The sequence below is a fragment of the Triplophysa rosa genome, linkage group LG16 (genome assembly GCF_024868665.1).
Source record: "Triplophysa rosa linkage group LG16, Trosa_1v2, whole genome shotgun sequence".
Lineage (NCBI taxonomy): Eukaryota > Metazoa > Chordata > Actinopteri > Cypriniformes > Nemacheilidae > Triplophysa > Triplophysa rosa.
Window position 1 is genome coordinate 5,078,676 of NC_079905.1, and position 12,259 is coordinate 5,090,934.

Consider the following 12,259-nt stretch of genomic DNA (forward strand, 5'->3'; position numbering starts at 1 on the left):
ATGTTGTATACAGTATATGACAAACATATGACATCTGATGTTTTGATAGAGAAAAACATTTTTGTCATGACAAGAGTTATTAGCTGTCACATTTTTCATGCATAAAATAATGTCTTTGACTACTTAAAACACATTGTTCACAAATGTTTAATTACTTCTATAGATAACAATGATCCATGCTACAGTCATTTAATCACAAGAGATTAAAAACAATTTAGCATGACATGGATTAAAGAAACAGTTTTAAGGCCTAAACATGTAAACTGATTTTTTTATCATTATTATTAGCAAACAGAATTACTATTAAACTGTTTTTGTAGTTCACCTTTCTGTGCTACCTTTCTAAAAGTGTCTCCAGTAAACAAAAAAGCAGCTTACTGTCAATCAAAGAAAGTAAACAAACAAACCCAGCTTTATTTAGCTCTACGGCCTTTTCTTATTTTACACTTTATCTTAGCGGGGTTTTCCTGAGCCTTCTAAGTGGATTAGGGCACAGTTTAGCACATGCTGCTCTATAAATGGTGCATGTTCTGTCTGGTGTAGACTGAAGTGTGTAAGACAAAGACAGATTTGCACAGTAAGAAATGTATTGTGTCAATAAAAAACATGGGTGAAAACGAAGCTGTGACGTATTCATTTTGTTCATTTCAAATCAGTACATTGGTGTTATCAAAAAGCAAACAAATTAAGACTATCAAAACAAGAGAAAATAGTCTGTCACACCACTTCAAGTGTAGTTCTATATGGTCATCAAAATGTTTAATAAAATGAAATGAGTAATTCATAAAAAGAATTACCTGCTGGTACAATGACAGATTCCCAAACATAGGCCAAGCAACATCTTTCAAAAATACTAAAATGTCCGATTGCAATTTTTGAACATTATACAAGCATAGTACACTGTTAAATTGAAACAAGAAAACAATTCAGACCCTATTTTGCTATTTAGGTGCCTGTAAAATTACGTTCCAACTGCACACATGGCTTCACAGATTAGGGGCAAAACATTATAGATTAGTCACTGTAAATTAGGATATAGGCATTTACTGTGTTAATTCTTGAGCCCTTGACTCTCAATGTATAGTAAATTGACTGACACATGACATGGGGGTGGGTGGCAGGTTGTGTGGCATTGTGAGGATAGTGACTGGAGACATTAATCAGATCAGATGAAGATTATCTGGATGTATTTGTGATCCTGATTAATTAGTAACTATTTTAGATGACACAAAGTGACATACAATGTGCTATACAACCTGGTTGCAAGTGACATTGCAAGAGTATTTTATATATTATGTATATAATATTTCGCGCTTAACTTTGTAATGGAGCAACACAAGTTCATTGCATAAAACAGTTTTTAGATTGCCCCTTACTGCATTAAAAAATGTTCATATTCCATATCCTGAACATCCATGTGGTAACCTAATGAGATTTATGTGGACCTGAAATGTTAAAACGAAAAAGTTGACATCCATGTGTGTGGGGGTATTGTTGTGGGGTAGTAAGTTTTAAATAAAATGACAAACATGAACAGCATTATTTCACCTTTTAAAGCAAAATACTGTATATAATATGCAAATTTGTTAGCATTGACTAATTGATAAATGTTTACAATTTTGCTTAAATATAAAAAACAGAACAAAATAAAGATATACATTACAGAAATCTCTTTTTGGCTGAACCTTATGGAATCTTGTCTGACTTAATCCAGTGTGGAGAGGTAGCCACCTCCTTCAGCAACTTCAGCAGGTTACTCCTGCACCATCTGATTACTCACACCCTCATCCTCCTTCTTTCATCCACAACAAAAGGTAAGCATGCTTTACGCATACAGTTATATTTTTGTTATGTTCTAGGGTTGGTGATTTGATTTAACACATCTGATTTATGTTATTTTGAGTGTTGCATTTTTTTGGTCGCATGATTTATATTAGTTTATCATGTACATTGTAATAAATGTCTTCTACAGTATGTATATTACTTCCTACAGCCATTTTAATTTCAGTGCGCTTTTGTGAATTTACAGTATATGAACTTATATTTATGACACATTTTATGGTTGCTTTGACAAAAGCTTTTAGAGTAAAGAATATTTCTTGGTCAGGCAGAGGGTAAGCTTTGTACACAAAGACAAGAATGTTACAATTCCTATATTGCTGCTTACATGAATGTGATACCATTTTAACTACTCATGCAGGCGGGCAGGTTTCTTTACTGAAAAAATAGAAAATCATTTCTTATTTCTATTTACAGCAGTTTACATATTTATTTTGACAACACTGACTCTAATGTCTCAGTAGAGGGAGTCAGAGAGTTAGACTTGAAATTCATTGAATTTCATGAAAACATTTTTGGGGGGAAAATCTAACATTTCTAGAAATGATTTTTTTTAGATTAAATGTGACCCTGCCTGTGAAAACCAAGCTGAAGTAGTTTTTTGGTCAACAAATCATCTAACAAAATGTAAAGAACATTCTGTGAAAATAACATTAATAGGTCTATCTATAATATTGACAGAGTAAGACCATGTCAAAGATGAAAATAGTGAAATTATTGGTTGAAATCAAACTTTAATGCTCATTATCTGAACATTAGATTCTGATTTAGCCTAGTTTCACAGACTGGCTCACAAATATAAGCCAGTTATGAAGCTTTCTCTTTTTTTTTTTTGCAATGTTTGATGATGGATACGATGTTCCATTTACTCAAGCATTTTCTGATAAAAGGTTATGTCCATTGCTGCTTGTTTCACAGTATTTATAGGGGACCATACACTTGAGAAACTTTGAGGGACTGATAAACCATTCGATCTCTTTATAGGGCATAATTCAAGGCATTGGTCCAAAAATGGGCAACTCACAGAAAAAAGGTCTCTCCAGGGAGATCCTGGATGACCTTAAAGTGAACACCAAGTTCACTGAAGCCGAGATCATGCAGTCGTATGAGAACTTCCAGAAGCAGTGTCCCTCTGGTCTCATCTCTCAAGATCAGTTTGTAGAGATCTACATTCGGTGCTTCCCTGACAGTGATGCTAAATCTTACGCCCAGCATGTATTCCGCTCCTTCGACACCAATAACGATGAGACGTTAGACTTTAAAGAGTACATTGTAGCTCTTCACATGACCTCTTCAACCAAGACAGCCCTGAAGCTGGAGTGGGCCTTCTCCCTGTTCGATGTGGACAAGAATGGCTACATCACAAAAACCGAAGTGTGCGAACTCTGTCAGGTAAGAGAATGTCGAGTGTTCACATAAGATTAATTTAAATGAAAGATTATGTTATAGTAAATATTTGGATTTATTTGTCCTTAGAACTTAGAAATTCCAGTGGATTTAATAGTTTGAATGGGTAGTGTATTGGTTTAATTGGAAAATAAAGGGGTCTCTGTGTCTACTGTTGAATTCTATTGTTGGTGGGATTTTCTTTTCTTTTGTTGTGGCCATTGAATCTTAAGGAGCATTTAACATTAAATCTGACTCAGGATCAGCTGTTAGACAGATGGAGTGACTTCACACCTGTGTGCCTGTGTGTTATAAACAGTCATTGCAGATGGAGGGAGAAAGATTCAGTAGTGGGGGACTGTGAAAGAGATAAGCTCCTCAAAGTGCAATCTGGATTTAAGACCATCGCCACTGAGGCCGTGACATGCCAACTGTTAAGATTTCTTCTGCGAAATGGCAGATCAGTTTCCCATGATGTGTCTGATCTCGGGCAGAGATGCAACAGAAAGAACAGCTAAATAATAATAACCCTCGTTTATCTTATACCATCTGGAAACAAACAACCTCACTGAGCAAACCACTGAGTGAACATCTCTTAACCAAAAACTGAACCAACCAAAGTGCGATAATAAAGTTGCCAGGATATAACAGAAATAATTGAAAATGGTTTGTGATAGTTCCCTCTATAGCGCCCCTTGTGGCAAGGCTGAGAATACTGGTCTATTGTTAGGTTAGCCATATTGGTGTGAGCCAAATATATCTTTACCAAACAAGCAAGTTAAGCTTTAATGGAAAACTAAGGCATATATTTAAATAGCTAAAGGGATGTGAGAAGAGAGACAAACACAAACACAATGTCTGAACAGAATCTATTAATACCAGGCATTATTTAAAGGTTAAAATGACAGATTTAGAAATGCACCTTTGTGCGTCATGGGATGTTACCAAAACAGTAACGCCATACATCTCTAAGTAAAGTAATCTACAGTAGGCTGTTGAAACAGATTATTATGGGATGTGAAGTATAGTTGAGGGTTTTTTTTTGTTTTAGCAAGCACCACTGTTCCAGATCAGGTGGGTTTGTCTTTCTATGCTAATCTTTATTATTCTAAAATCACATTACCGAGACATTTATTTCTTAGAACAATAATAATCTCCTAATCAAAATGTATGCCATATTTACAAAAAATGCATTTAAAAATGACATGTAAAGTTGTTCATTGATGTTCCATATTGCATATAAAATACTCAACTGTTGAGTATAGTTGGAAAGTTTCAGTCTAACACTCTCCGATTTCCCATCAGGCCATTTTTAATCTCATACCCAAAGACAAGCTTGAAGATCTTCCCAACGATGAGAACACAGCAGAGAAGAGAGCCGAAAAACTCTGGACCATATTTGGCAAAAAGGACAATGGTAAGATAACTTAATTGGGATGTGAAGTAAAGATGTCAATATTAAAGGGACAGTTCACCCAAAATGAAAATTCTGTCATCATTTAGTGCACCCTCGAGTTGTTCCAAATCTGAATAAATTTCTTTGTTCTGCTTGTAACCAAACAGTTCTTGGCCACCACTGACTACCATATAGGAGACATTTATTTGTAAATTTCTTTGCTCTGTTGAACACAAAAGAAGATATTTGGAAGAATGTAGGAAAGCAAACTGGGACACTTTTGACTATCATTGTAATTTTTCTATGGTAGTCAATGGTGGCCAAGAACTGTTTGGTTGCAAGCGTTCTTCTAAATATCTTTCTCTGTGTTTATCAGAACAAAGAAATTTAAGCAGATTTGGAACAACTCAGGGTGAGCAAATTATGACAGAATTATTATTTTTTGGGTGAACTGTTCCGTTAACATACGGTAAACATTAACACAGTAAATTCTCTTTCTCACATGCAGAACGACTTGCAGAGGGCGAATTCATTGAGGGTGTATCATCAAGCCAAGTAGCGCTGAGGTTAATTCAATATGACAGTAAATGACCTTTTAGAATCATGACTAATTTTCTCATGCTTGATTTCCTGGTAATGTATCGGCGCTGCCGAACTGAAACCTCGTATCTCCAAAACTGCCACTTTCCAAGAAATTAAAAAACAAAGTTGTCAAAGTTGACAAACTCTTTTTAACACTTTTTGTTGGTTAAATCTGACCAATAGTAATGAATTATGAATAAAAATAAAATTGTGAAAAATGGAAATACAAGGTTTCAGCCTGACAGTGATGAATTGTGTTTATTGCATTTTGGATGATATATGTGTTTAACAGTAGAATAGCTTTTTGTAAGTAGCTTCTAGTTAATAAGCCCATAATTACATTTTCATATTACCTGACAAAATAGTTAATTCGACTGGAGTCCTTATGGTGGATATATAAAAGGTTAAAGTATATAAATCAGTAAGTTCTTTCAGAAATGACATCCTTTACAACTCAGAAAAGTATTTTACTCATTTTTATTTGTTTATTCGTTAAATTTAAAGTTTAGTTAACCTCATTTATTTATTTCATGTTCCGCCTCCGCACCTAAATCCAATGTTATTTTCAGAATTGGTGATGTTCTGTTCATGCCACGATTCCATGTACAGTAAGACATCAAATTGGGTTATATTTCATAATGTTGTTTGTTCTGAGATTGTGTGTTAATGTTATGCAAATATGCTTTATGTTTAACCAAAGTTTGTAAGGTTTCATTCATGTACTATATTGCATTGTTTTTGAGATGTGTGAAAACGATATTAGTCTATTTTCACTGTGAATAACAAAAGTGTTTTATGGTCCTCATAGGTTAGTAAAAGAACATTTGTTTAAAATGTAAGAGAAAAACACATCTATTCCGTTCTTGTCCTTTGTTTGTGATTTTAATTTTCTTTCTGTTTCTTTCACCGTCTCTTACTGGGGAGATTATACACATAATCCTCTGTCCAGATTTTCAAAGCATCTGTCTAAAGCTGCCGACATTCAACTGTTTGTTGTAATCTCTTCATCGCCCCATCTTGTTCTGTATTCAGATTATGTCGTTTTGTTGTTCAGTGCTTTTATTGAAAACGTGAAATATAATGACATGCAAAAATAACACAGACCCAGAAAGCCAGTAGATCCAAAATGTGCCATCCAGATGAAATCTATCAAATCACAACAGTTCTACTGGAGGTACAACCCTGTCTCTCTTTCTTGTGCTCTCTGTGTAGTACATATTAGACCTCTTAACCTAGTTTTGTATGTGCATCATTGTGCGGCACTCATAGGAAAACAAAAGAATACATTTGTTTAATAAAATAACATTTCTTTAGTTTCAATAAATTTATGGAAATAGAGTTATATGGCAAGCAAAAAAAATTTTTTTTTAATGTTGCTTTTGCATCTATAAAGCATTTTAACAAATGTGGGAATACATCATTTGATCAATGCAGACTGAATATAAAACATCTTTATACAACATATTTAATCCATTATACATGATACTGTATATACATACTATACATCTCACTTCTACCCCTGCTTAAAACACCAGTAAATACTTTCTTCAATCCCAGCATGAAATTCAGAAACAACTACACGTAAGCCATGTGCAGAATGATATCCAGGCAAAAATGTAAACAATATGACTGTCAAAAGCATCACTTGAGTCTTATGTCTTATGTTCTTTCATCTCCTTAGCACATTTCATCCGCCCCTCCTCTCTCATCCGTCTCCAACATGTCTTCCATGTCATCCAGTTCTCTCTCACAGTCCTCGCACCCCTCCGTTCCACACCCCTCCGTTCCACACCCCCCCACCAGTACCAGTCCATGGGGATTCGAAGCTGGTATAGGCCCGTCAGGCACTTGCTCTCTGAGGGGCCACATGGTGTCCATGAGCGTGCCCTTGTGGCAATGCTGAACCAATCGGCTGACGGAATAGAGGCTCCCGCCACCCGCCGTGATGACCTCATCGTATGGTGGGGCGTGGCTGGCGGCCTGGGCCTCCTCCAGGCGGATGCGGGCACGGTGCTTCATCTCGATCAGGGTCTTGGTGTAAGAGTTCAGGGTGAATACAGCCGCCGCCATGCAGCAACTGAAGGAGATCCACGCCATCCTGTGAAAAAAGATTTAAAATAGCAAAACTATATAAAATGCCAATCATAATATCAGGTTTTGAATGTGATATCACACCAATTGGACTGCACTTTATAATAGGTATATTATACAGACAATAGGAGAGCAAAAAAAGAGTCAGAACTCAAAGAGAACTCACGCAAACGACCAACCATAGTCCCATGTCTGAGGCCGCCAGTCTTTAGGCCCGATGCTCACAGTCATCTGGAACACGGTTGTATACATCATATGCGCCACCATTCCCATCATGCCTGGAAATTACGCAGCATACATGTTGTTCTCCTTGTCTTTGTTACACATGGATTCAGAACCAGATTATTTCCCGAAAAAACTATGAGATATGCTATTAGAACTCTCATAGACGTACCGGATAGGACGGTACAAATGGCAGCAAAGGCGTTGATCTTGAGCGCATACATCTCTTTATTCAGACACAGAAGCAGCAATTCCACCCACATCATTAAGAAGCCCATCGCCAGCAGGCTGATGTACGCAAACTCTGATATCACAGAGAGCCACAGAACTCCTACAGGATATGAATCAGAGATTTGGACGTGGGCATAAGTCAACTTTTTAAAGCCGTGTAATAGTTGGTGTACAGCTCATGAAAAGCTCACCTTGTGTTTCTCCAGGGGTCAGCTCGATGAAGCTCCGGCATTTCTCTTCTGGAAATTGAGTGAACCGTCAATACGGTCTTCGCAAAAAATCATACAACATCAGAACATCACATTTTTACAGCTGGGTAAATCTCACGAAAACGGCACAGAAATGACTGAGTCATATTTAAATTAAAATCCTTCTCTCTTCCTCCTCCAGTTGGTATTGTCTCTAAAATTTGCTGAAACTTTGTATAGCACATCTCATATTATTGCCTGCCTATAAATAGCTTTTTTCTCTTTATTGTAAGTTGCTGAAAGCATCTGCTAAGTGAAAATGTAAAAAATAAGCAGTTTTTTTCTGGGTTTGATCTATCTCTAAAAAGTGTGAAGAATTATATAACTTGGGCAACTTTTAACTGTGGCATCTGTGTGTTGTGTAAGATAGCAGCAGATGTTGAGAACTGGGGTGACCCCATGCTGGACAAATTAAAGGCCACAGCAGGATTCAAAGGCTCTAAATTGGGACATTAGTGTCAAGAACAACTTTGACAGATTTTTGACATTTTTGTTCCTCATTTTTATGCACTGGAATCAAATTCAGTGACAACGAAAGTTTCCATCCAAAGGATGCAAAATACATATACTAAAGTGAATGGATTATGAGCCTACAGATAACAAACAGAAGTTACCTTTTCCATCATTGTGCTTTTCACAGGAAAGCCAAAACCCAGTGTGGAAATAACGCAGCATGTATTTGTCCTCTCCCGTCTCCCAGATGTAGTGAACAGCATTTGCCAGATTTTTGGCTCTTATACGGGCCAGTTCTTCTTTCTGCTTGGGGGACATCGTCACATTTGAATCTTCTTTCGGATCAAGGGTTGGGGCCTCTGTGAACAGAAAGAGAGTTTACATACATATTTGGCACTTAATCGGTGCATTCAATATACACATTTTATCAGTATATGTGTTCCTTTGAAATGAACCCACGACAAGGCCATGTGCTGTTAACGCAGTTGAGCTACAATCTATACCTAAATCAAAGAGCAGTGATGATAGATATGAGATTAAAAGAAGGTCACATATACTTCAAACCTATTCATCTTATACACACATACCATCATTTCAGTTTACACAATAGAAGTGCAAAGAAAAAGGTCACTTGGAAGTCCCTGGCAAACAGGTTTTTCAAATATGTTTGACATCTCGCCTGCCATTGTCTGGGACCGAAACTCAATTTCAATCTTATGAATAATTTGTTCACCCAATCTGATGTTTAATCTTTCATTTTAAACACTGCATAACCTTTACATCAGTCTGAATGGAAACCTACAGATTTAGTGTTAATCTCCGTCATAGCGGTCCGACAGATTTCCAGAGGTTTGACCTGGATGATTATGTTACAAGGGTTTGAATGTAATCTCTCATATATACAGTTTAAAAGTGCAGTAGGTTATTTTACAGCAGTTTTTATGTGGTTCGAGACAAATCTTATCTGATAATTCTGTGCCCTCCTGAAAATGAACCAGAAAAAAAACACTTTTTGATATGCAAAGTTTTTTAATTCAAAGTTAACCAGTTTTAATCGAATTACTAATAAACAAAATAGAGTGCACATAAATGTCTCCATGTTGTTATTTTGTCAAATTTAACTTCAATGTTGCTTAAAGGGATAGTTCACCCAAAAATGATGTCATGAATAATTCATTTGAGTCATGAATTACTCAAACTCAAAATGTTCCAAACCTGAATAAATTTCTTTGTTCTTTTGAACACAAAACTATTTGGAAGAATGTTAGCAACTGAGATTTCTGGGGCACCACCGACTACCATTAAATTGGTTGTCAAAGGTGCCCCAGAACTGTTTGTTTTCCTAAATTCTTCAAAATATTTTCTTTTGTGTTCAACAAAACAAAAAAGTATACAATAATTCTTTCCACTACGGTAGTCAATGATGACCCAGAAATCTCAGTTGCTAACATTCTTCCAAATATTCAACAAAACAAAGAAATTTATACAGGTTTATAACAACTTGAGGGTGAGAAATTCATGACAGAATTTTCTTTTTTCGGGGAACTATCCCATTTAAGCTTAATGGTAGCAATTAGTTTTCAATTAGAATAAATAAAAGTTATCAGTTTATTATTCTGAGTTTCCACTTTTACAGAGTTAAATGTTCATCTGTGTGCCAGTTTCTTACCGGTTGTGTATGGCTGGCTGTTGTTCTGTCCGCAGTTCTTCATTTTGACAGGTGACAGACAAAGAGGTTTGACCACTTTGTGCGTTCCCACGCACCAGTAAGAGGTGCAGAAGGCCAAGACGGAGAGCGCCAGGGCAAGCGAGGTCAGCGAGAGAGACAAGAAGGAACGGTTCCTCCGAGACAAACGTTCCAACATTGTGCAAAGATGCTGTTAAAACTGACGTTGCAGGATCGAAAATGCACAAGACTGTAAATGAAGCACTGTGCACAGTTCCACCTACGGATGGACTTAACAAATGTGAGGGGAGGAAGAGAATCGAGGAAAAGATGTGGGCAGTTGTGTATGAGAAACTTAGTGCACAGGAATAGCGTCAGAAGGAAGAAAGGAGAAAACAAATAGAAATTGATGATGCACGCAGCAAAATGAAAGTTCACTTGAGATGAGCGGAGAATTTAAGAGAGAGAGAAAATAACGAGAATCAGACAGGTATCAGGGAGGAAAATCACACTCAAAATGTCTCTCAAAACGGTCATAACATGCTTTTCAAAGCTGATGAAATATAGAAAAGCTTCATAAAACTATAAACACTTTGGGTCAAAATGGACGGGACGTACCATAGGTTCCTAGAAAGTCAACGGAGATGAGACTGGCAATCAACAAAGATCTTCATGCTGAATGTTTAGAAGTTTGTAAATCCAAGAATGGAAGCCAAAGCAAGTGTCATTTGTGTCTCTGTCATGTTACTTCAGCTCAGATGAATAGATGAATCAAGTCTTAAGCCATCAATGAAGAAAGACTTCTGTTCTTCTCATCGTTTATACCCATCCCTCACCTGATCTTCAATTTTCTGGGAATTTCTTAAGTATTTCATGTCTTAATCACGGTTTCAATTTCTTTAATCCTTCATGATCTCAGTTAATCTTAAAAAGAAAGGTACATCTGTCTCTCCTTGAGTCCTCCAGAAACCTTAATCAAGTAAACAGACCATATTATTAAAGACAACCTACGTATTACATTACAAAGTTATCAGTTGTTACTAGAAATGTAGACATTTGAGCTTGATTTATGCATTAAATAAAAAATGTACATATTTATTATTTATGAAATAATATTACAAAGACCCTTTTTTCTAACAGAACTTTCAATAAGTGCATTTATTAGAAATGATTAGAGTACAAGAAACTTACCTCCTCATCTCTGAAGACAGCTATACGGCTCTCTGCAATTTCACTTTTATTACCTCACAGTCTCAATGTCTTTTATTCATTCTGTCCCTCTTAAGTGATTTTTCGCAAACCCACCCAGATTTCACTTAATCCGCCAAAGTCCATCTGTTCCTTCCATTCTGCCTCTTTCTATAATTTCCTATTACTGAAAACCTCACTCGCTCTTTCCGCTTACAACCAGGTTACGACCCTCCTCTTCTCTATATGAAGCTGTTTGATTAATACTCCTCTTTAGATGTACAAAATGTCAAGCTCTCGTAAGCATGTTTCTTCCTGTTCTGTAACTTTAACAACTCTTCAGATATTTGTATTGTCCTGAACTACAGCCAAAACCACCACCAGAAACGGAAACTGTTTATTTTCTTTTCAGTGCATTAGGAGCTTTATTCTGTATGTATATACAGTATGAATATTCTACCGTGAAGTTGAGACCCTGGACATCCAGGACACCCCACGAAATGTTAACTAGCAGGTCTATTAATGTCCCGATGCCCCTAGTGGTAAAAACACTGTAGTGCAACACCATGACTCACTACATTAAGTCCCAGTGTATGGAGGACTAAACCTGCAAAAATTATAAATAAATGTATAAATAAATAAATATATAAACGAATAAATGTAATAATATGAAAATAAATAAAGGAATGAATGGTTTGATAAAACAAAATAATTCGTTTTAGCTATTATTGATCTTAGCTTTAACTTTTTTTTTCATTTTTTAAATTGATTTATAATTTTTTGCATCCATTTTTATTTATTATTTTTAGATTATTTTATTTATCATTTCCTTTTATTTTTACATTTATTTATACATTTATTTATTTATAATTTTTGCAGGTTTAGTCCTCCATACCCGTGAACCGGAAGTTGCGAACCGGAAGTGACCTATTAGGTCAGATATGGTGACCCATACCT

General features: G+C 36.1%; 2 protein-coding genes across 2 annotated transcripts; one reads left to right on the forward strand and one right to left on the reverse strand.

The window, feature by feature from the left end:
• The first annotated feature begins 1,725 nt into the window (after positions 1–1,725).
• On the forward strand, positions 1,726–5,239 carry rcvrn3 (recoverin 3). The gene is made up of 4 exons (XM_057353965.1): positions 1,726–1,814; positions 2,824–3,231; positions 4,531–4,642; positions 5,130–5,239. The coding sequence occupies exons 2-4, from the start codon at positions 2,851–2,853 to the stop codon at positions 5,210–5,212; spliced, it is 576 nt and encodes a 191-aa protein (XP_057209948.1). The 5' UTR covers positions 1,726–1,814; positions 2,824–2,850; the 3' UTR covers positions 5,213–5,239.
• Positions 5,240–6,880: 1,641 nt separating this feature from the next.
• si:ch211-232m10.6 (uncharacterized protein LOC572203 homolog) lies at positions 6,881–11,349 on the reverse strand. The gene is made up of 7 exons (XM_057353964.1): positions 11,306–11,349; positions 10,118–11,084; positions 8,610–8,807; positions 7,939–7,986; positions 7,689–7,847; positions 7,461–7,572; positions 6,881–7,301 (listed from the first exon to the last, which is right to left on the reverse strand). Exons 2-7 carry the CDS (start codon positions 10,311–10,313, stop codon positions 6,881–6,883), a joined length of 1,134 nt encoding a protein of 377 aa, XP_057209947.1. The 5' UTR covers positions 10,314–11,084; positions 11,306–11,349.
• Positions 11,350–12,259: the final 910 nt, after the last annotated feature.

What these genes read in the sequence shown, in the direction of transcription:
- rcvrn3 (XM_057353965.1), top strand. Translation starts at nt 2,851, where the DNA reads ATGGGCAACTCACAGAAAAAAGGTCTCTCCAGGGAGATCCTGGATGAC. An exon ending in AAGTGTGCGAACTCTGTCAG is followed by an intron (nt 3,232 to 4,530) that starts GTAAGAGAATGT and finishes ATTTCCCATCAG; the next exon opens with GCCATTTTTAATCTCATACC. An exon ending in ATTTGGCAAAAAGGACAATG is followed by an intron (nt 4,643 to 5,129) that starts GTAAGATAACTT and finishes TCTCACATGCAG; the next exon opens with AACGACTTGCAGAGGGCGAA.
- si:ch211-232m10.6 (XM_057353964.1), bottom strand. Translation starts at nt 10,313, where the DNA reads ATGTTGGAACGTTTGTCTCGGAGGAACCGTTCCTTCTTGTCTCTCTCG. An exon ending in CAGCCAGCCATACACAACCG is followed by an intron (nt 8,808 to 10,117) that starts GTAAGAAACTGG and finishes TTCTGTTCACAG; the next exon opens with AGGCCCCAACCCTTGATCCG. An exon ending in GACCCCTGGAGAAACACAAG is followed by an intron (nt 7,848 to 7,938) that starts GTGAGCTTTTCA and finishes CATATCCTGTAG; the next exon opens with GAGTTCTGTGGCTCTCTGTG.